Source organism: Lolium rigidum, chromosome 1 (genome assembly GCF_022539505.1).
Source record: "Lolium rigidum isolate FL_2022 chromosome 1, APGP_CSIRO_Lrig_0.1, whole genome shotgun sequence".
Taxonomy (NCBI): domain Eukaryota; kingdom Viridiplantae; phylum Streptophyta; class Magnoliopsida; order Poales; family Poaceae; genus Lolium; species Lolium rigidum.
The window spans coordinates 327,278,045-327,302,183 of NC_061508.1; the positions used below are offsets into that span (position 1 = coordinate 327,278,045).

General features: G+C 44.8%; 2 protein-coding genes across 2 annotated transcripts; one reads left to right on the plus strand and one right to left on the minus strand.

Annotated features, from left to right (window-relative positions):
- Positions 1 to 365: 365 nt before the first annotated feature.
- On the plus strand, positions 366 to 3,611 carry LOC124662928. The gene is made up of 2 exons (XM_047200710.1): positions 366 to 442; positions 2,435 to 3,611. Exons 1-2 carry the CDS (start codon positions 366 to 368, stop codon positions 3,609 to 3,611), a joined length of 1,254 nt encoding a protein of 417 aa, XP_047056666.1.
- A 1,636-nt stretch (positions 3,612 to 5,247) lies between these two features.
- Positions 5,248 to 8,887, minus strand: LOC124699422 (ubiquitin-conjugating enzyme E2 22-like). Its single transcript, XM_047231730.1, has 7 exons — positions 8,848 to 8,887; positions 7,154 to 7,229; positions 6,932 to 7,076; positions 6,572 to 6,649; positions 6,362 to 6,474; positions 6,101 to 6,204; positions 5,248 to 5,891 (listed from the first exon to the last, which is right to left on the minus strand). The coding sequence occupies exons 2-7, from the start codon at positions 7,163 to 7,165 to the stop codon at positions 5,618 to 5,620; spliced, it is 726 nt and encodes a 241-aa protein (XP_047087686.1). The 5' UTR covers positions 7,166 to 7,229; positions 8,848 to 8,887; the 3' UTR covers positions 5,248 to 5,617.
- Between the last annotated feature and the right edge of the window lie 15,252 nt (positions 8,888 to 24,139).

The following is a 24,139-nucleotide window of genomic DNA, read 5'->3' on the forward strand; positions in this document are numbered from 1 at the left end:
GCGCCGCTGCGCAGAAGACGAAGCGGGCGTGGTCGCTGCCATGCGGGCCCGACGCGGAGGGAAGCAGTCACACGCTGCGTTCACGTGAACGCCTTCGCGGCCCAAATTTGGGTCGTGTTTGCGTCTCAACGGACGTTCCAATCACTATGGATCGGATCGTTGGCCGAGGCCACTACGGGAAAGAAGGATGTTGCCGTGCAACAATTTGCACGGCAAAGAGCCCTATATACACGGCAAAGACTTTGCCACGCGACGCTGCAGGGCAAAGTTTCCGACGGCAACAACATCTTTGCCATGCGCGTCGCGAATGTTGCACAGCAAATCCCGCTGACCAGACTGAATCAATCTCACCCGGCTACGCATGGATGATGGATAGCAACAGCTGGTTCCATCGCGGCGGCGCCGGCGGCAACATCGGCTACATGTGCGGCTATGCTGCCAGGTGCATCCTACGGACCTCTACTTAATTCACACAGCCACACACAAATTTATAATGTGAACCTTGGTGGCCGAAGCACCAACACCTAAGCATATATCACACATGAAAATTTACAAAAAAAGAGGAAGATAGCCACATACGTACCAAGTGGTGGCCGGAGCTTCCGCGGCTGGTGGCGGCGGCAGCTCCCACGGCTGGTGGCGGGCGGAGGGGGCGAGGAGCAGCAGCACGGGCGGCGGCAGAGGGGCGAGCAACACTAGCGGCGGGGGAGGGGGCGAGCAGCACGGTCCGCGCGCGAGGGAGGGGCGAACAACACGGGCGACGGGGGAGGGGGCGAGCAGCAGCAGCAGCAGCCAGGGGAGGTGCTCCAGCGGCGGCAGCAGGGAGGTGCTCCGGCGGCGACGGCGCGGGAGGGGCGCAGGAGGGTGGAGATAGGTTGGGTCGCGGTCGCGCGTGCGTGCGTTGTGTGGTCGGGACGACGCACGCGTGGCCCGATAGGGTTGCTTACATGGGACCTTTGCCGTGCGGCAAAGGTTCTCTGCCGTGCAAAAGGCCTTTGCCGTGCGGCATAAACACTTTGTCGTGCGGCAGGAGTCTTTGCCGTGCACTTATGCACGACAACTATATTTTTTATTTTCACCATTCCCACAATGCTTCTTTAAAGTGTTTGTCGACTTTTAAATGACACCAATCCTTTGTTTTACAGCAAGGCTTTACTCGGTAGACAGACGCAGAGAACACGGTACCATACCTTGTGCGGAGAAATGTAAGGACTACACCCGCCGCCAGGGCACACACATATCGTTGTTTTAGGGGAGGAGGGGGAGAACGACCGTCGGACGGCCGGAGCACCGGAATCCCACCAAAACTTGCATGTGAACATATGATATGTGTAAAAGTGTGGTGGAAGGTGTAATGATGCAAAAAATAGCTTCCCTAAACCCTAAACCCTAAATTGGGGAGGCTTCGAGCTCTAAATCCCTAGACCCTAAACCATTAACTACACCTGTTGACACGGGAGCTGCAACACCTTAAATCCTAAACCCTAACCCTAACTCTAACCCTAAATCCTTACCCTAACCCTAAACCCTAACCCTAACCCTAACCCTAAACCCTAACCCTAACTCTAACCCTAAACCCTAAACCCTAACCCTAACCATAAACCCTAACCCTAACGAGTAGATCAAGGCAGTTCTTCTTGGAATAATGTGCCTAAGTGTCGTCAGCGCATGTGGACTAACTTGTTGAAGACAACGCGATGGATGATATCTGCTTATCACTAGAATTGGATGGGAAGCTTGGTATATGTGCCCACTTTTGAAGATTGCCTTCAAGAACAAGTTACAGAGAAGGGTGGCGCGTGTGATAATGGATGTGGGTATATTACTGGAGGCTACCATGTGCCAAAGGGTCCCAAGCTCGGCTTTCCATGTGTATATGTCCCAAACAAATCTAAAACAATGAAAAATTACATTGGTGGAACCTCGCACGAAGAAATCTAGGGGGTTAGACTCGCCGGGGAACACATACCGCTGTTTTGGGGGGAGAATGACCGCCGGAGCACCGGAATCCTACCAAATCTTGCATGTGGACCTATGCTATGTGTGAAAGTGTAGTGGAAGGTGTAATGGTGTGAAAATAGCTTCCCTAAACCCTAAACTGGGGAGGCTTCGAGTAATGCAACTGCAGCTGCTGACACGGAGCTGCAAAACCTTAAATCCTAAACCCTAACCCTAACTCTAAACCCTAAACCTAAACCTAACCTGAAATCCTAACCCTAACCCTAAACCTAACCCTAACCCTAACCTGAAGCATAATGACCCAGGCACACCACAGAGGTCCAGAACCTTTGAGCTGAAGTATCTCGAGCAGGAATTGCCACGCCACAGTGTCAAAGGCTTTGGCTATATCCAATTTGAGCAGAACATTGTTGTATCCCCCCCCCCCCCCGAGAAATCTTGTTGATTCACGTACAATACTGAAATTGTCATGAAGGGAGCGACCCTTCAGGAAAGCACCTTGGTTTTCACCCACAACCCGAGGAAGTACTGGACCAAGCCGTCTGGCCAGTACTTTTGGATCTATTGGCATTGGGCAGGTTGTTGCCGACAACATAGCAGCACATAAGGTTGGGTCAGCTGAGTTAAGTCTCTTGGCAAAGAAGGATTACAGAGGATGCACCGATGACGACTTGCTCGCCAATGGGAGGCAGCTCAGGTCATTTGTTGATGCTTGTCCAGGCACATTCAGCTGTCTCACGCGGCTCAAGCTAGAGAGCTTGGTGCTTTTTCCATCAGTTTTCACCAAAATTTGCACTATATGCAAGAGACTGGATTTCCTCCACTTGTTCAACATCGAGATGGGAGTTCCGTCTCTGCTTGAAGTGCAACACCCACAACTCCGTGAACTTGAGATTGCCAAGTGTAGTTTTGAGAGGGTTGATCTCAACTGGCTGCCAAAACTCACAACTCTGACTTTTTCATATTGGGAATCTACGCATGATCCTTTGTCTGTTGGTTATGCGCCGCTGCTCCAGACCGTGACCATGAGTAATACTGCTCTTTCATGGCACAAGATGCTGACGTTAAGTGAAGTTCTTGGCAAAGCTACTGTAAGCGACCTGCATTTGAACTTCGAAAGCGAAAAGATTTGGGTTAAACCCGAAGGTCCTAGAGAGTTATGGCCGGTGTTCCACAAGCTAAGGTTTGTGAACTTGGCTGACATTTCGGAAGAATGTGATCTGGCATGGACATTGTTCATTCTGGAAGGTGCCCCTTCCCTAAAGGAGCTATGCTTAAAAATCTGGAATAGATGTACAATGAGAAGGGATGAGGAGGAAAGGAAGGAGTATGCGTTTAGCGAGGAGAAGAAGGACACGGGCGTAGAGTGGGAAGGATCTGCTTCCAAGCACCACAATCTGGCCGTTCTCAGGATTTTTGGGTTTCAGTTAGAAGAAAAGTTTGTGAACTATGTCAGCGGCGTCATGGAATCAACTCTCAATCTCCAGGACATATACCTTCATGGGAGGCCAATATGTGAGACGCATAAGTGCAAGAAGCGAAAGGACAGATACCCGTGGACAAAGAAGCAAAGGATCTCACTTATCAACTGTTTCAACATGGATTTACACCCTCTTTTAAGGATTCACTTCCCGAGTGTAAGAAGAGCCTAAAGGATGTTCAAAGGTCGGTGGAGATGTGCTGTTCGACGCGATGCTATGTACGTACTGGCTAAGGGCCTGTTTGTGTTTCTGCTTTTACGTGTTAATAGCATAAAATCACCACATTGATGGTGAAATTTACCATATACCACCACTTTACGTTTGCGGACAAAAAACCACCACATTTTGGTAGATTTTTTTACAGAATACGCTAAACCTGAATTGATCCGGAATTGACACAGTTTCTTACCAGTGGGGTCTGCTGTAAGTGATGATGTGGCAGGAATCTGTGAGATGGAGAGGGACCCATATAATAATTCAATTAAAAAAATCCAAAAAGTATGTATAAAAATTCCCAAGCCGTCCCGCACGCCGCCGCCGACTGGCCGAGCCCGCACGCCGCCGCCTCGCCGTCCGTGCCCGTCCGCCGCGCACCTCACCGTCCGCCGCCGCGCACCTCGCCATCCGCCGCCGCGCACCCGTCCGTGGATCCGACATGCGGCTGGAGAGGAGTAGGAGGAGGGCACGGGGGAGGTGGCGGTCAACCCCGCCATTACCGAGCTTGGGCTCGAGGCGGCGCCTCCCTCGAGTTCGTGCGTCCGTGCTGCAGGGGGCGGCGGCGCGGGGGCTACAGGGGTGGCGGCGCGGGAGATGCAGGGGCGGCGGCACGGGTGCTGCAGGGTGAACGTCGGCGGGGGAGTGCAGGGTGAACGCCGGCCGGCGGAGGAGATAATTTTTTTGTGTTTTTTTTTTATTTTTTAATGTGGATTGACATGTGGGCCCTCTGTCCACATCAGCAACTTACTGCATAGTGTTGCCACCTCAATAGGACCCACCTGTCAGATTCCCGCAAAAAACTTCGCAAAATGTGGTGGTTTTTTGTCCCGTAAACGTAAAGTGGTGGCATATGGTAAATTTCACCATCAAAGTGGTGGTTTTATGCTATTAACTCCTGCTTTTACTGGAGGTCCTTTTTGTAACTCACGATGTAAATCTGGAGCCTCGATGTTAGTAAGTATTTTGAAAAATGGTGATTGCTGATAGTTTTAGTTATGAAAAAGAAACTCATTGAAAAACATTCTCGAATTCATGAAAAATGCAGCCCATGACTGCCATGCTCACTTTGATTGCTTTGTATTGTGTTTGCACCAAAGCTTGTTTTATTAACCCATAGATACATGAGAACAAAGAAATACTTCGGAGAGATCTGATTGGATAAAAAATTCCCTACAAATATAATGCAAACAAGTCATCAGAAAAGTATAAAGAATCTCAGCCCTTCAAATTGCCTACGACTTTGGTGGAGAATTAGACTCCATTCCGATTACATTGAAATCATGAGATACAAGCAATTGTAGACCAACAAGAGACTGTAAATACCAACGGGCAACGACTGCTACTGCTGGCTAAAGGAAAACCGACATCCCAAGCTCCACTGACGGATGACTGTGCCCTTAAGCCCCGTCCGACGACAGCAGACTAGCCAGAGTTAGTGGCGTACTAGTTAAAGCCTTAAAGGACAAGCCACACACAGGACTATCTAAAATTTAAGGATTTAATCCACTTCATTCGATGGAATACAGTGTTAGTGACTTTAACTTTGTCATAACATTAAGAATTGCAGAGGCACACTAACTACAGTCTACAGTTCCAGAAAGAAAATCTCTCTAACCAACTTTTATGAGGGGAATGTTCTCCGCAACTCAAGTTTACATTGTACCATGGAATCACAAACAAATGCAGGAACAACAACAGCACTAATACAGGACGGAACCAACGGCACAATATTCTCCATACACAGTTTATTTTAATCCAACGGGCCCAACTATTGGGTCCGAGCAGAAGAGAAGCATCAGCTTCTCTCCCAAATACAGGGTGCCACACTCGTTATTTCTGGGCATGCATCTGCCGAGTCTGGCACCGCTGAACTACTATAAATCAATGACTAGGACTAAGCAAACAACAGGTAACTTCGCAGTATTTTTTGGCACTGGAATCTTGACAGTTTGCTGCTTTCCCTATAATCTCTTCAGACTCTTCTTCCTTGCGTCCATCTTCTTCTTATCGACCGGAACTTTCACGCTCAGTGGCCCGTCCTTCTTGGGTGCTGCTGATGCTCCTCCAAGAACAGTAGACGGAGCAGCATTCTGGTCCTGTGAGTTCAGGCCAAATGCTTTTGTAGCAGTAGAGGTAGATATGGGTGCGAGGATAGTGTGAGGCTGATCTTTATTCAGAACTGAGCTGGACTTGGACTTATTCTTGGGCCTGAGCGCATGGATGCTAGTGTACAGCCTGCATATGGAGCACAATGGCATCATTACTATCTAGCTACAGCTGCATCAGATGTTTCAGCCAGAGGTCTGGTCTAATTTGCTAGAAATGGTAGAAATGACATTCTAGGTGTTTAAATTGTTTTGAATATGCAAATGCAATCCTAGCAATGTAGTAGTTGAGAACGATTAGAAAAGCTCTATTGCAAAATAAAGTTGAAGATTACTGACCTTGCATGGCGTGCAAAGTCCTCATAGTTCTCAAGCAGCAACTTCCCAGCCTGTTCATTGAGGGCAGATTCAGGAAATGGCTCGATCAGGAGGCATCTCACTACCTGTCATCCAGCAATGCATCGTAAGCTCCCCACATTTTATGCAGTCAGTTTAAACCTTTTTCAATAATCTAAGATACTAGGAAATGCTTACGAAACAAATCATGCACTATAAGTTCACTACCAACAGCATAAGTTGTAGGTTGAACTTCGAGCTTACCAGCAGAACATGCCTTAATCCAAGGCTAGGATTCCAGTCTTTCTTCAGTGTGTTAACACATATCTCACCACTAGTTGCTATGTTTGGATGGAAAATTTTAGTTGTGAAGAATCCTGCAAATCAAAGAGGGCCCAAGATTTTCAACTAAAGCTCTACTTCAAGAACTAAGCTAAAGTATGAACGATTATGGGTGTCTGACAAGATGGCTACCTTTTGGAGGAGAGTGAGGGAAGTCACGAGATAATATAAGCTTCATCCGAAATATTCCATTCTCATATGGAGTTCCAGCTGCACATGGCCAGGTTCAGGTTTAAGAACGCAATATCAGAAAGTAGTGTAACAGGAAAGAAAAGTGGCTTCATAACTTCATGTTAAAATGCAAAAATCTAGAAGCAGCAAGCTTAATCAAATAGTTAGCTCCGAATAAAACGTGACAGAAAGACAAGAATGAACAAGGACAGCATTAAGAAAGTACCAGAGCATGGCAGGGCGATAAGCACAAAATTTATAAATTACTACAAAGCACAAAATGATGTAAGGTGCAAAGCAATGCATCCGACAGAATCTTACCAGGGCCCTCAATATCAGCAAAAATAGTGGTGAAGTCTTCATCATTAACAATAACTTTGATCCCTTCTGGAGGAGAGTCATCAAGATTCTTCAGTTCTTTAGCCAATTGCCTGATGACAGTTGGTGGGAGGTTCTCGTTGGTTGCCTTCAGTGACATGTATAGACCCATCAGAATCATGGAAGCCAGCATAAAACTCAAATCCTAATAAAAGTTATGCTCACCATGGAAGCCATTAACTGCAGACAGCTTTAAGTGGTTGCTAGTACTGTGTGAAGAGCGTGACCACCAAACTTCAGCCTACAAAAAATGTATTACGATGTTAGACACGATAAGATTGATATCGCACAGACAGATTAGCGGGCATTCGTCTGGAATTTCACAAATAGCGCACAATTTACACCAAACAAAAAACTGCTGGTACACAAAAAAAATTCCATACAGCTAACGAACATTCTCTCCAATATGTCCATACAAAAATATGTCCTCTCATGTCACCTTACACATGCAAGTAAGCGTGCTCGGCACGCTATGCACACATGAATCATACGTCAAAAAATTAATGCTGCTAAACAACGGTGCTGCATCGAGTACTACAAGCAACCAGCTAATACAGAGAACATGTGCAGAATAAAGAAACCAATAATGATGTGATGCAGCATTTCAGCAATAAGAATTATTGGCGACGTGGAGCGCCGTACGGTTTATTCCTTAAGTATGGCAAGTATGCGTGCCGTCATAATTGTGTAAATTCCGTACAGAGATATTTACGCGGGAAAATTAATTGCAAAGTTGATTACGTAAAGACAAAAACAATGTTATACAACACAAAAACCTATCAACTTCTGCCTACTCTCCCCTTCAGCTCTTTCACGCCTTCCATGCACGGCAAGTACGCGTGCTGTCATAAGTGTGTTAATTCCATACAGAGATATTTACGCGGGAAAATTAATTGCTAAGTTGATTACGTAAAGACAAAAATAACGTTATACATCACAAAAACCTATCAAATTCTACCTACTCTCCCCTCCATCTCTTTCGCGCCTTCCATGCATGACGCGCCACACCCTTCCTCCCCTCAATGCGCTATCCTGCACACCCCTACAGACGCTAGTACATATATCACTACATCCAGTTGTTGCTACGACCTTGGATCCTGCATGATCACAGGACCTCCCAATGCACACACCCCAAGGGATATATGCACTATGCAGACATGTTTCTCTTGGCGTAAAGGATCAATATTAGACCTGAACCCCCCTATCAGAATTCTCTCAGGCTTCTCCGCTCCTAAACCATCTGGCGAAACACAAGACCAATCGTAGCAGACAGCCAGCGTATACTACCCTACCACTACGGCGCTACAAAGGCAATAAGTGAAATACCAGCGCGGACCAAACGATCTACATCCCGTGGAACAAATCCACTGGTCCTCACTTGCCCAAGGGCCAACGCAGCCCCATATCTATTTATCTGTCTTAAGAGAACACGACGAAAACTGAATTCCCACTTTCAGAATCCACCGGTGCTTCTCTTTTCAAGGCATATAGATCATCGTAGTGGAGAAAAGACAAGGGGCACCAGTCGATCCGGCTGGACAAGCCAACCTCTCCTACCCTACCAAGACTGGAAGTGAGAACACGAGCGCGGACTAAACGATCTACATCCCGTGGAACAAATCGAGTGATCCTCAGTTCCTCACTCACCCAAGGGACAACGGGGTCCCATACCTTTCAGAATTCACCGATGCTTCTCTGTTCAAGGCCTATAGATCATACTGGAGAAATACAAGGGGCACCAGCCGATCCAGCCGGACGAACCAGCCTCTCCTACCCTACCAAGACTGGAAGTGAGAACACGAGCGCGGACTAAACGATCTCCATTCCGCAGAACAAATCGACTGCTCCTCGTCACTTACCAAGAACCACCGACGCGACGCGAGGAAGACGCCCGTCCGAGGAGGCCGCTCGCTCTCGCTGCTCCGGCCCCGGCGACTCGCGAAGGGATCGGCGCCGCAGCCGGCGGTGGATAGGGTGGGTGGGTCGGGGTGGCAGAACGGAGAGGAGAACGCGCAATTGGGACGGATGGCAGCGTGGGGGAAGGCTTTAAGGAGGCGGCCGGCGGCTGGCGGGGGAGGGCTCGTCGTCGGCGGGCGGGGGGAAACCCTAGGAAGCGCCGGGCGATTCCAATTTTGGGGTAGACAGACAGGGCAAGGCTAGCGGGCGCAGGTTTGGGGGAAAAGGGGAAGCAGTGATTGCGATTTGAGAGGGACTCCGCAGCCGCCCCGCCCGAGATCCATACGGATATGATCCGACCGTTGACGTGTGCCTGGGACCCGTTCGGGCTGGGCCCAGCACAGCGCGCGGGCCCGGCCCGTCTCTGCCGACGCGGCGGGTTGGCCGTACGGCCCCCATTGCTTGGTTTCGGGACCACGGCACGTCGCGTCGTCGAACGAATACGAAGGGCACCAACGGCAAAGTCTTGCCGATTACCACCACTAGTGGTTGGGGTGCCCCTTGGGGCACCTCCTCGCTAGTCAGGTGCATACAAATCAAGCCCCTGAGGTGGCAACGCATATGAGCCTGACATACATCAAACATAACTAAGAAAGCCTGAATAGATCATTTGTTTTGTTTGCTTAAATGCTGGCCAAAGTATCAAAAAGTAAATATATATTTTTTCCTAAATATGGAGAATCTTACAATATAGGTTTAACAAAAATTGAAAAAAAAAGTAGTAGGTACTTCCAACCTCCCATAAACAGACGAAAAAGATGACAGACACGATTGCTATATTTCTAATGTAGTCTTTCTTAATTGATAGTATCATGACCCGTGATACAAAGCCAGATATTCTTGGGAGTGCGCTCCTTCAATATTGTAGATTCATAGGCCTTGTTGACTCCAAATATCCGAACGTTCTTCTCAGTTCTCATCATCCATTGCTTTGGGCATAAAAAGATGAGGGCTTGAGCAGCTCTGGATTTATATCCTGCCACGAATAATACTTATCTCCTTTGACATAGTAAATAACTAAGGTTAGATGTGGTAAGGAAAATGCAAGAGCAAGAAATTTTCTAACAATGCTGACACTTCAGGGGTCATTGGAGTCATTGCATTTCTTCCCAAATTCTCATCATAACCGTGCGTAAGAACAATAACATTGATGATTAGCCAACACCATAGTGTTGCAAAGCCTAATGATTCCCTGAACTGGATCTAAGACAATTGTTTATTTCTGTGCAAATGTCAAAGTCTAAATTGCAAACTATAGGAATTGAAGGGAATAATTATTTATTTATTAAAGCAAATTAACAAACCAGAAAACATGATGTAAGATGTTGTGTAATGGATAGTTCTGCAAATGAGAGAATCTACTAAAGGAACAATCATTTCCAATCTTGCAAAATCATAATACGAGTGTCAAAAAGCTGAAGAGTAGTACATGTATTGCACATCACATGCCTTCTAGAGACTATAAACAGAACTATGGGAAATCCAATTCGGCTCCCGGGTGCATATGAACTCGTTGTGGGAAAATACATTTTGAAGTGTCAAAAAATTCTAAAATAAATGTTTGCATGTATGTCTACACATTCTATGTTCGCACACAAGTTTTCGGGGAAAATAATATTTTTTGTGTCTCGTGTAAAAAAGATAAATTTTGATGCTTCAACACGACTACGTAAGGGACATTTTTTTGTCTTTTTATACATAGCACATAAAAAAAATTCTCACGAAAATTTGTGTACGAATATAGAATGTCAGCATGTACACCTGAAATTTTATTTCAGAATTTTTTGACATTTAAAAAAAATTATAATAGGTGCATATGCACCTATGAGCCAAAATGCCACCTCCTAGAACTCTATGATATTCTAGTTCTGTAAGTAAGAAGCTACAACATGTAATAAATAACATTTAATGTGTACTGGAACCACCCTAGAAAAAATTGCATACCAAGCAACAAACATTTTATAGGTTCTGGAATCTGTAATTTATGCAATGCTGCACCGAAGTGCCCATACTCCGGTAACATGTCATATTTTAAAGCTTCAACAGCACACCATATAGTTGGGTGAGATCGGGCCTGCATCTCCTGGTCATGGATCATGCATCCTATGAAGGCAGAAGTTGCGCCCCTCCCCTCCCCTCTTCTCTCTGTTTTTGGCTCGAATCACAGGGATTCAATATAGGAGTGGTGTGACTCAAAAAGCTTACTGAATAACTAACACTGCTTGTTGTTTTAGTTTCGTATTACTATTCTATCTCAAGCATAGAACATAAATTAGGACACACCAGTATAATCTCTAAGCAATCATATCAGCTTCGGCAGAAGATAATTACAACCCAGCTTCATCAGAAGATAAGTACAGCCTAATAACAAAATAGTTGACAATACACCTAGACCTTTGTAGTGTGTATGCACACAGGTATATAATGTATACTTAGAGAGATGGAGTAGCAGTGGCCATAGAAAGCAACTATTGCTCCATTTCTTCAGGTTTTATTAATTTAAAGTCAGGCATGTGATGCCTTTTATCTAAAAAAAAACTATTGTTCCATTTTGGCGAGCACAAATAAGATACATAGTGAATTACATAAAAGAGAAAATATATGACCTAGAATAAAATTAGCATACAGAAAGACATCAGAATTGTGTAGTCTACCTAGTTAATACTATTTATGTAGCCTTTATTGCAGCTCTATCTAGACATAGCTCAATATGCTGATCTCCACGGTACATGTGCATGACTCTAAAAAAAGACAGTGACAGCCTGGAAAGTCCACAAGCCCATATATTCTAGGGTAGTCAGAGTATGCACCTCCAAAATAAACCCATCCAGCAAGCAAGAAATAGTTTATTGATGAGAGAATGTACGAATAATACAATGCTCTTTTCAGCACAACCCTATGTAAAGATGTTATGAATCACATACCTAGTCATCTGAAAACTAAACAATCCGATAAATATCATTTGGTGTCGCAACGTTTCCGAATAGGATTCAAGAAGAAACAGACCAGATATATGAAAAACCTGGAACGAAACACTGGAAAGAGATAGATGTGTGGTCCAGAGGAGCAGCAATAGGTAGGTGCATTATCGGCACGCCTCTTGAATACGGTACTTCTGCAAGTAATTAACACAAAGAAACAGGAGCACCTAAGTCAATGGCCTACCCAAAACATTCATTTCTCCCAGTCTCAACATGGAACAAAACTAATAAGGCAAATACAAAGTAAGATGGTAAGAAATTCGCACCCAGATGTTAATCGATCAATATTATGTACCTTTTAAGCATATCTTGTGAAGAAATGAACAAAGTATATATATCTTCACCTTCAAAAAACAGCTAGAACCTTAATTCACTTATCTATGAGCAATCACCCACGGCTGCAAATGGCTGTGATATATACATGGCAAGGATTCATTGCTTTGACTGCAGCTGACCCAAATTAAACAAAATGAACAAAGATGTAGCTAAGAGTGTTTTGCTTACACATTTGCTAGAACATATTTGGCCCGCTACATTTGTAATATGGCAATTGACATGAAGTAACCTTAGATAACTCTTATCTTAATAATACATACTACATAGCCAGGTTAACTTGTCTTGATCATGTAATTATCTTTATTCCCACCAAATAAATCTTAGTACGATTTGATCCTTGGAAGCAAATGGAGATTCCTCCATCAATAGAATAGTGTTTTACGATCTGAAAAATAGAACCAATAAATAATGTGCATCACTATCATCTCTGGTAGGATGAACATGGGCGCTATACCACACTAATGATATATCTAGCTGCAATGGCAGAAGTAACTCTGAATAAATATTTGAAATGATCAACTGGTGGCATACCCATAAGGCTAACAACAGAGTTAAACATACATAGAAAGAGAATATATAACTACAGTACACAATGAATGGAAATCACACATAGAATCCTATTATGAAATAAGACTAATTAAACCATTAAAGGGGTGACTAAAAAGTAGAACAGGTGTTCATCATAGAGAATGATGGTAGCCGAAAGACCAAATAAACAATCATATTTACACAAGGGAGTCTTGCAACCCATTAACATGTCGGAGCTTAACAAAGATGATCCCTTGGCAACAGGCAGGATGTTGACATTTTCTGTAAATATACCATATCTAAAATCACCATTTTTTTACAGGTAGAATAGTAATATTTTGTGTAAATAAACCAATGATATGTACATTTACCATGCTCATGCAAGAAATTGTACCATATCCAAAACCATGGCACGAAGACCAAAGTGATACTCAAACTGCTCAACCGCCGCCACAACTGAAGGCTTTGAAACTATGTTGTCAAGAGAATGCCACTGAACTGCATCATCAAGAATCAGAGATTTAGAAGGTCACAATCCATTGGCTCTTTAATTAGACCCATGTGCAAGAGAGATGGAAAAATAAATAAAAAACATAGAAATCTATAAAAATAATTATCTGTTTAACAATATCCCATTACATATGAAGAGTAAGCGGAGAAACATCATGAGGCCTCCCTGAATCTAGAGTTGAAACGGCCATTTCTCAGGAATTCACTATTTTTCGACATCACTTGACTAAATTATCCCAATTTGAATGACTAATGCAATTCTTATTTAAGAACACCAACAATAAGCGAAATCAATCACTACCTATGTCTTGTGGCGTTGATTTAAGTAAAGAGCAAACATGCCAAATAGCCAGTCTAAGGTCAGAACACAAACCTTGAAGCGATAGTTGGTGTCGCTGCCAAATCGGTAAGCTGAAAAGGAATGATGCAAGGTCTATATTTTACTTTAAATTTATTAAGTTTTAGAAACCAAACTAATAACATTCATTATCCATAACAAAGCAAAATTACCTGCATCTGTATGGTGACCAGCAATCCAGAAGCACTTGTAAGAAGAAAGAACATGAGTATGACATGCATGTGGACTAAATGCATCAACATGAATTATTTACACTCTGAGAGCACCTACACACAAAAATGCTCCATATATCAGGCTCAATCCATCTTTCTATGCAATTAGTAAAATGACATTGTAAGTAATTCCATAATAATAATTTAAAAACTTCGGTAGGAGAAACAAATTGTTCTATTGTTGGGCATGACACACAAAGCTCTATAACCTAATACTTGATCTAGTTTTTAATGCGACGCAAAAAAATAAAAGTTGTTCAGTGAATCTGAATGTTATCAGGAAAAATTAATATGGCTATGTCCTATTATTTACTGAAACACTGATTTCTTTCAATGGAGAGGCAAAAAATGCTGACCATGAACTAAAGCGGTAATAAATTACACCTGTTTATGCAAAGTATGTTGTCCTCATTCTGTACAAACATGAAGCAGGTGTTGTTCAATCTCTAAAATGCAACCAGCTTCTCATATTATAACTTACAACACGAATCATAACTTAAGCACATTTTCTTTCTAGCCTCCAATCATGCTACTATAAAGGAGAACAAAATAAGTTCATTAAAGCCAAAGAATCAAGCAATGAAAATAGAGGAATCAGCATGATACTAACTCTGCCAAGAAGTGTAGACCATCCGTTGTCTTGCTGTACCGTGAAGCAGCCTGGTCATGGTGGCGTACATGAGAGCTTTCTACACACCACAAGATAAGGCTTGAAAATAAATTCACCATTGCATATTGTAGGGCAAGGAAATCTGGATGCTTAAAATTTAAACATGCACCATATCTATTTTATTGAGTCGATGCACTCTCAGCTACGTTCTTAATACTTAACTAATTCTCTAAATATTGCCACTTTTAAGCTTATTTCACCTAGCCTGTGGCTTGCAGGGTCAGTGTGGAACACAATAAATTGACCTTTGCTGGGAAGTCGCTATTAGACTCAGTGTACATGAATGAATGGCTATATTTTTTTATCAGTAAGTCGGGCAGAGGGAATATACTATATAAGAAATTGCACTAAGTTAGTCAAGGAAACAACCACACAAATGCAGGTCAGAGCCTGAATCACCACATTCGCTTCAGACCTATCTAAAACGTCCACATAGAGAACCATAGACTGTCGATCAGTGTAAATATCCACAAATATGTCATTGAGCCTGCAACCTAAATGTGTCGTATAAAAGATATGTGAAACACAAAAAGGGAACATTGTCATGCTGATTTGCATCCTAAATCTGCACTACGAGATGATGCAGCAGTATGTAAAGGCCTACCTGTTTACTAAGAAGTGCTTCTCCAATCTCCCCAAACAGTATGAATTGCCCCTCGGTCAATACAGTAGAATTCGTACCTATGGTGGTTGCATAGGAATGTAACCTTGTTAAAACCAAAGGTAAAGACACAAGCATGCAATAAACATGAGAAATCTGAATTTCTTACCGATACAGCTACAAGTGGAAATAAAGCAAAATGGGCAACAGAAATAGTTTCAGAAAAGGAACCTTCGTAGCAGCGGTGCATCCTTCTCCATGTATCTTGCTTTCGTGTGTAAAATATTTTCCCCTCCCTAACAAGACATACACCCGATGTGGAAACGATGAGAGAAAAAAAGGAATGAATACATCAGGGTACCTGTGAGGGCGATCTTTTTTTCCAGCGGCCGAGTCGACGAGCCACTCTACCTTTCCCGGCCGCCCAGCGAGGCGATATGCTTCGCCTCCAACCGCTTCGGCTGCTCCCGCGGACGATGATCCCAGCTTCGTCTTCCGTGTGGTGCTCCGGACGACGATGCCACCCCTCCACCAGATGCAGAGCGCTGGCGCTGTAGCCCCGTCTGCACACACTGTCGTGGCCCGCCCTTGACCCCACGATGTTGCCGAGAAGAAGGGGAAGATGCGGATGTGCACTGAAGCGCCGCCGCCTTGGGACCGTGGGAGAAGAGACCGAGAGTGGGACTGGGAAGAGGAGCATTGCGTGCGTGGGAGACCTAACAATGGCAGGGACGTGGGGCCAGGGGCGAAGCTAGATCCAAAAATCATTGGGTTCAGCTCTTGGTTGTGCTGTGTAATCTTGCACTAACTAGCAACATCACATATTGATTACATTAAGGTTTAATGAATTTTATTGGGTTCAGCTGAACCCTATGGTTGTGTGCTGGCTCCGCCACTGCGTGGGGCTCGAGATGTGCCTACCTGCGTGCAGATGCAGTACAACTCCAACGAGTAGTACAAAAAGCCAGCGCCCATCCCATGAGCACTATAATTACACGATGACAGGATGGCCCCTCGTCAGCTACGGCCCATTGGCAGTGTACAGAGGGGTATAACATCCGCGGTTTTGCCCAGCTGCAGCCAATCGCCACGGGCCAGACGAAATCCATTAACGAGGCAAATACTCCGCCAGCCAAAACAACCTGCGCTATCGTGGAACGCTCTAGCATAGGGCAAGTGCACACGCACTTGCTTGTTCTCAATGCTCTGTAAGAGAAATACTACAGTAAGCAATTAAGCCTGTTGTGTACCCAGTCTGCTGAGACCACCTCCGATTGGTGCATTTAGAGGCGTTGGATCTCCACTTCAGATGATCTAGGTCGTTCGTTTAGCTCGGTCGGTGAGAGTTTTGACACTTTTATGTCTGCCTTTTCCCGCTGACATTAGGTCTCACCTACTACTCCTAGGCCACAATTTACAACGATGGGCAATCTTCATGGTGTAAAAAGATACGAAGTCATCACCGCTTTCAGCACTCGCACCGCCCCCCCCCACCCCCAGACCCAACCCTGCTTGCCACAACCCACACAATTCTCTCTTTCTCCTCTCTGCTCTCTCCCGACGTCTAGGGTTCGCTCACAGGTCACAGCCACCACGCCTGCCGTCGGCGCCGCCTGCTCCCGGATCGCCTGCCACACCCTACAGCGGAATAAAGGACCTGATGCCACTGCTCGCCCCCGGACCGGTTGTCGCACCTTGCGGCGCCGCTGAATATGACATACCCCGATTGAGCACACTAGGCTGTGGTGGTGTCGTTGCCTATTCGACAATACCTCGGAGGAGGGATCCTCACGAGGGGGAAAAGAAGTAGGGGCCATAGGACGGAGAGCACTCGGGACGGTGGTACGCGATTTACCCAGCTTCGGAACACCTGCTCGAAGACAGGGCCTACTGCTGCTTGTCTGCAATTATCTGGGCGCTTTCGCGTTGTTACAATGGTTGTGGTTGTGCCTCTAGGGCTCCCGGGATCCGGCTTATAAAGGCGCACGGATCTAGGGTTTACATGGAGAGTCCTAGCCGGATTACAGATTGCCTAGCTACGGTACAATATCTTGCCGTGTACGTCAAGGATCCGCCTTCTATCTACGTCGTACTGGATCCGGGTTCCTCATGGGCCTTCACGGATCCGGCCTCCTCCGAAGGTCGGTTAGGATCCGGCTTCCCGATCCTGGGCTGAACCTCATCCTTCATGATCAACAGCAACTGGGCCGCCCGATTGGCCACATGCCACACCACTGTCTGTGGGCCACCCGGGCTTGCCGGATCTAGGCAATGTCGATGGTACACCCATGAAGTATACCCACAACAGTAGCCCCCAGAGTTCTCCGAGATTCACTTCTTGTTTCCGCCTTGCTAAAGCTTAACAACCTCCAACAATCTTGGCAACATGGGGAAACTTGAAGAACTCCAACTTCATATCATTTCCTTTCCCAACTTTTAGTCGGAAAATACATTTATCCCGCGGGACTTCATCCATCGAGAGTATCGTTACAACACGTCTCCGGGTTACTCCCCTGCTCTGGACAAGAGTTTACATATTTTCAAAATGCTACCCGGAACCTTGAAAAGTTCAAATGGTTCCGCCAATCTTGGCGCCATTTTCGCGCGATTTGAGCGGTAACTTATCCTTAGCCATTTTTACCGCTTAGGGTTTTTGACACGTGTCGATCATCCAACGGCGCGACGCTTGCGTTCCGACCATAGGATGTGGAGCACGAATCTCCTCCCCTCGGCCTATAAATATCTGCTGTTCACCCCTAATCACCTCATTCGCCCCCCTTTTCACCTCTCGCACAGCGCCGCCTCCAAGCTCCTCCTCCGCCGCACCGGAGTTCACCGGAAGTTCGCCGGAGCCGAGTCGCCGCCGTGAGCTGTTCTTCATGTTCTTAAGTTCAGCAAGCCGCCGCAGCAAAACCTCACCGCCGGCGACTCCGGCCACCGCGGAATCCATTCCGGTAAGCCCTTAAAGCTTTGCTTTCTCGCCGTAGTTGGTAGGGATGAATAGGGTATCAATGTTGGATCCGGCTAAGCTTAGATATCTTCGCATTCTGTTTTCAGATGTCTTCTTCAACTCCGCCTCCCTCCTCCGAGCCGATCATGGCGACGCCTATCTCTTCCGCCCCTCCTCCTTTTGTCCCAATTCAGCTGGAGCCCTCAAAGGATTCCGGCAAAAACATCGAGGGGACATCTGCCAACCCGGAAGAAACCGCGGGGGCAGAACAAATGGAGAAGAAGGTGGAGGAAGCAGCCGCCAAATAATCCAAGGCTCGCGCGAGAGACAACGAAGCCAAGGGAAAGTGGTGGCCCTGCACCACCAGGAAACCGAGCTCTGCAACCTTGAGGCGGAAGGATTCCTGAAGCCCGGGTCCTGGCGGACACTTCCGGGTTCATTGACTCCAGCCCCCGAAGCCGGAGAAATGGTGGTGACCAAGGCGCTCATCGAGCGTGGCTTCTCCTTTTCGCCTAGCGATTTCTTCTCGGAAATTCTAAAGGCGTACGGGCTGCAGCCGCACAACATCTCGCCGAACAGCATACTGGCCATCAGCAACCATGTGACGCTGTGCGAAGGCCACCTCCGGGTAACCCCAGAGCTCTCCCTCGCGTTGGCAGCGTCGTCCTTGAGCGTCTCGAAAGACTCGACGAGGGCCCTCTGCTCCGCCGCCTTCTCCTCCGGCGTCGGCGCATCAGGGTCTTCAGAGGACCAAGATATCTCCGAGTCGGAGTCCTCTGCTGCAGCGGCGGCCGCCAGCCTGCGCTGTTCCAGCTCGGCGTCCAACGCCGCGTGGCCCGCCAGCTCCTCCTCTGCTTCCTGTGCCGCGAGTGCCAGGGCCGCGGCGTCCCTGACCGGGTTGAGGAGGTTGATACGCGTAGATGCACACGTCCGTTGGGAACCCCAAGTGGAAGGTATGATGCGTATAGAAGCAAGTTTCCCTCAGTATGAAACCAAGGTTTAATCGAACCAGTAGGAGCCAAGAAGCACGTTGAAGGTTGATGGTGGCGAAATGTGATGCGGCGCAACAACGAGGATTCCGGCGCCAACGTGGAATCCGCACAACAAAACCAAAGTACTTTGCCCCAACGAAACAGGTGAGGTTGTCAATCTCACCGGCTTGCTGTAACAAAGGATTAAACGTATCGAGTGGAAGATGATTGTTTGCAAGAAAATAGTAAAACAAGTATTGCAGTAGATTGTATGCTATGTAAAGAATAGGACCGGGGTCCACAGTTCACTAGAGGTGTCTCTCCCATAAGATAAAAGCATATTGGGTGAACAAATTACGGTCGGGCAATTGACAAATAGAGAAGGGCATAACAATGCATATACATGATATGATAAATATAGTGAGATTTAATTGGGCATTACGACAAAGTACATAGACCGCCATCCAACTGCATCTATGCCTAAAAAGTCCACCTTCGAGTTATCATCCGAACCTCATTCGGTATTAAGTTGCTAAGCAACGGACAATTGCATTAAGTATGGTGCGTAATGTAATCGACAACTACATCCTTAGACATAGAATCAATGTTTTATCCCTAGTGGCAACAAGCACATCACAACCTTAGAACTTTCATCACACTGTCCCGAGTGTCAATGAAGGCATGAACCCACTATCGAGCATAAATACTCCCTCTTGGAGTTAAGAGTACAAACTTGGCCAGAGCCTCTACTAATAACGGAGAGCATGCAAGATCATAAACAACACATAAACAATAGATTGATAATCACCATAACATAGTATTCTCTATCAATCGGATCCCGACAAACACAACATATAGAATTACATATAGATGATCTTGATCATGTTAGGCAGCTCACAAGATCCAACAATGAAGCACAACAAGGAGAAGACGACCATCTAGCTACTGCTATGGACCCATGGTCCAGGGGTGAACTACTCACTCATCACTCCGGAGGCGATCATGGCGATGAAGAGTCCTCCGGGAGATGAATCCCCTCTCCGGCGGGGTGCCGGAGGCGATCTCCTGAATCCCCCAAGATGGGATTCGCGGCGGCGGCGTCTCCGGAAGGTTTTCCGTATCGTGGCTCTCGATGCGGGGGTTTCGCGACGGGGGCTTTAAGTAGGCGAAAGGGCAGGTCAAGAGGCGGCGCGAGGGCCCACACCACAGGCCGGCGCGGCCAGGGCTAGGGCCGCGCCGCCCTATGGTGTGGCCACCTCGTGGCCCCACTTCCTCCCCTCTTCGGTCTTCTGGAAGCTCCGTGCAAAAATAGGACCCTGGGCGGTGATTTCGTCCAATTCCGAGAATATTTCCTTACTACGATTTCTGAAACCAAAAACAGCAGAAAACAGCAACTGGCTCTTCGGCATCTTGTTAATAGGTTAGTTCCGGAAAATGCATAAATATGACATATAATGTGCATAAAACATGTAGGTATCATCAATAAAGTAGCATGGAACATAAGAAATTATCGATACGTTGGAGACGTATCAGCATCCCCAAGCTTAGTTACGCTCGTCCCGAGCGGGTAAAACGATAACAAAGATAATTTCTGAAGTGACATGCCATCATAATCTTGATCATACTATTTGTAAACATATGTAATGAATGCAGCGATCAAAACAAAAGTAATGACATGAGTAAACAAGTGAATCATAAAGCAAAGACTTTTCATGAATAGTACTTCAAGACAAGCATCAATAAGTCTTGCATAAGAGTTAACTCATAAAGCAATAAATCAAAGTAAAGGTGTTGAAGCAACACAAAGGAAGATTAAGTTTCAGCGGTTGCTTTCAACTTATAACATGTATATCTCATGGATAGTGTCAACATAAAGTAATATAACAAGTGCAATATGCAAGTATGTAGGAATCAATGCACAGTTCACACAAGTGTTTGCTTCTTAAGGTGGAGAGAGATAGGTAAACCGACTCAACAATAAAAGTAAAAGAAAGGTCCTTCAAAGAGGAAAGCATCGATTCGTTATATTTGTGCTAAAGCTTTTTATTTTGAAAACATGAAACAATTTTGTCAACGGTAGTAATAAAGCATATGAGTTATGTAAATTATATCTTACAAGTTGCAAGCCTCATGCATAGTATACTAATAGTGCCCGCACCTCGTCCTACTTAGCTTGGACTACCGGATCTTTGCATGCCATGTTTCAACCAAGTGTCACAAAGGGGTACCTCCATGCCGCTCTGTACAAAGGTCTAAGGAGAATGCTCGCATTTTGGATTTCTCGCTTTTGATTATTCTCAACTTAGACATCCATACCGGGACAACATGGACAACGGATAATGGACTCCTCTTAAATGCATAAGCATGTAGCAACAATTATTATTCTCATATGAGATTGAGGATATATGTCCAAAACTGAAACTTCAACCATGATTCATGGCTTTAGTTAGCAGCCCAATGTTTTTCTCTAACAATTTTGCATGCTCCAACCACTAAGGTGATAGATCCTTCAGACAAGACGGACATGCATAGCAACTCACATGATATTCAACAATAGTTGATGGCGTTCCCCAGAAGCATGGTTATCGCACAACAAGCAACTTAATAAAAGATAAAGTGCATAAGTACATATTCAATACTACAATAGTTTTTAAGGCTATTTTGTCCCATGAGCTATATATTGCAAAGGTGAATGATGGAATTTTAAAGGTAGCACTCAAGCAATTTACTTTGGAATGGCGGAGAAATACCATGTAGTAGGTAGGTATGGTGGACACAAATGGCATAGTGGTTGGCTCAAGGATTTTGGATGCATGAGAAGTATTCCCTCTCGATACAAGGTTTAGGCTAGCAAGGTTATTTGAAGCAAACTCAAGGATGAACCGGTGCAGCAAAACTCATATAAAAGACATATTGTAAACATTATAAGACTCTACACCGTCTTCCTTGTTGTTCAAAACTCAATACTAGATATTATCTAGACCTTAGAGAGACCAAATATGCAAATCAAATTTTAGCAAGCTCTATGTATTTATTCATTAATGGGTGCAAAGTATATGATGCAAGAGCTTATACATGAGCACAACAATTGCCAAGTATCACATTATCCAAGACATTTTAGAATTACTACATGTAGCATTTTCCAATTCCAACCATATAACAATTTAACGAAGAAGAAACTTCGCCTTGAACATTATGAGTAAAGCCTAAGGACATATTTGTCCATATGCAACAGCGGAGCGTGTCTCTCTCCCACAAAGTGAATGCTAGGATCCATTTTATTCAAACAAAAACAAAAACAAAAACAAAACCGACGCTCCAAGTAAAGAACACAAGATGTGATTGAATAAAAATATAGTTTCAGGGGAGGAACCTGATGATGTTGTCGATGAAGAAGGGGATGCCTTGGGCATCCCCAAGCTTAGATGCTTGAGTCTTCTTAAAATATGCAGGGGTGAACCACGGGGGCATCCCCAAGCTTAGAGCTTTCACTCCTCTTGATCATAGTATATCATACTCCTCTCTTGACCCTTGAAAACTTCCTTCACACCAAACTTCAAGCAAACTCATTAGAGGGTTAGTGCACAATTAATAATTCACATGTTCAGAGGTGGCACAATCATTCTTTACACTTCTGGACATTGCATAAAGCTACTGGACATTAATGGATCAAAGAAATGAATCCAACATAGCAAAAGAGGCAATGCGAAATAAAAGACAGAATCTGTCAAAAACAGAACAGTCCGTAAAGACGAATTTAAAGATGGCACCAGACTTGCTCAAATGGAAAAACTCAAAACTAATGAAAGTTGCGTACATATCTGAGGATCACGCTCGTAAATTGGCAGATTTTTTAGAATTTTCTACAGAGGCCTGTGCCCAGATTCGTGACAGACAGCAATGCTGTTTCTGCGCAGCGATCCCAAATATAACATCAACTTTAACATAGAAAGTTTACTTGGCACAAAAACATGATAAGGAGAGGTTGCTACAGTAGTAAACAACTTCCAAGACTCAACAAAACAAAAATTGCTGTAGTAAAAACATGGGTTGTCTCCCATAAGCGCTTTTCTTTAACGCCTTTCAGCTAGGCGCAGAAAGTGCAAATCAAGTAACATCGAGAGTAGAAGCATCAACATCATAACCAGGGGTGTTGGGAGTTTTCTCAACTAAGCGTAGTATATTGGATACATAAGTTTTAGCGTCTCCCTTTTCATTAGTCTTGGGCTTGCTACTCTCATCGAACGAATTTTCAGGAACAAGCCAAGCATAGTTATTTTCTAGTGCATCATTCATAGCTAGGAGTTTACATGGTATTGGTGCTTTGATCTCCCCACCATCATTAATATTATTAGTGTATCTTATTCTATCTATGTCCATTTTTTCAAGGAGACCAACAAAATTAGTATGAGAACCTAGCATATTAAATTTAGCTAAGACCTTTCTAGCCTCTCTTGCTAATCCCCCAAATTCTCTAAGAAGAGTTTCTAGAACAAAATCTTTCTTTTCCCCTTCTTCCATATCACCGAGTGTAAGAAACATGTGTTGGATTATAGGATTGAGATTAACAAATTTAGTTTCCAACATGCGAACTAAAGCGAGCAGCAGCAATTTCATAGGTAGGTGCAAGTTCTACCAAGTGTCTATCTTCAAAATCTTCAGTAATACTAACATGATTGAAAAATTCTTCTATATTATTTCTCCCAACTATGGACCCACGTCCTACCGGTATCTCTTCCAAAGTAAACTTAGGATTAAGCATGATGAAATAAGCAAAAAGTAAACTAGGCAAACAAAGTAAAGACAAGTAACTAATTTTTTTGTGTTTTCGATATGGAGAGCAAGACAGTAAATAAAGTAAAACTAGCAACTAATTTTTTTGTGTTTTGTTTAGGTGCAGCAAACAAAGTAGTAAATAAAATAAAGCAAGACAAAAACAAAGTAAAGAGATTGAGAAGTGGAGACTCCCCTTGCAGCGTGTCTTGATCTCCCCGGCAACGGCGCCATAAATTTAGCTTGATACGCGTAGATGCACACGTCCGTTGGGAACCCCAAGTGGAAGGTATGATGCGTATAGA

Bases quoted from the DNA above. Each gene is read 5' to 3' on its own strand.
- LOC124699422 (XM_047231730.1), bottom strand. The intron at 6,650-6,931 runs GTAAGATTCTGT...GGCCATGTGCAG, and splicing joins TGCTGATATTGAGGGCCCTG to CTGGAACTCCATATGAGAAT. The intron at 6,205-6,361 runs GTAAGCTCGAAG...GCTGGATGACAG, and splicing joins GATTAAGGCATGTTCTGCTG to GTAGTGAGATGCCTCCTGAT.
- LOC124662928 (XM_047200710.1), top strand. From the start codon at position 366: ATGATGGATAGCAACAGCTGGTTCCATCGCGGCGGCGCCGGCGGCAAC. The intron at 443-2,434 runs GTGCATCCTACG...ATTGTCATGAAG, and splicing joins ATGTGCGGCTATGCTGCCAG to GGAGCGACCCTTCAGGAAAG.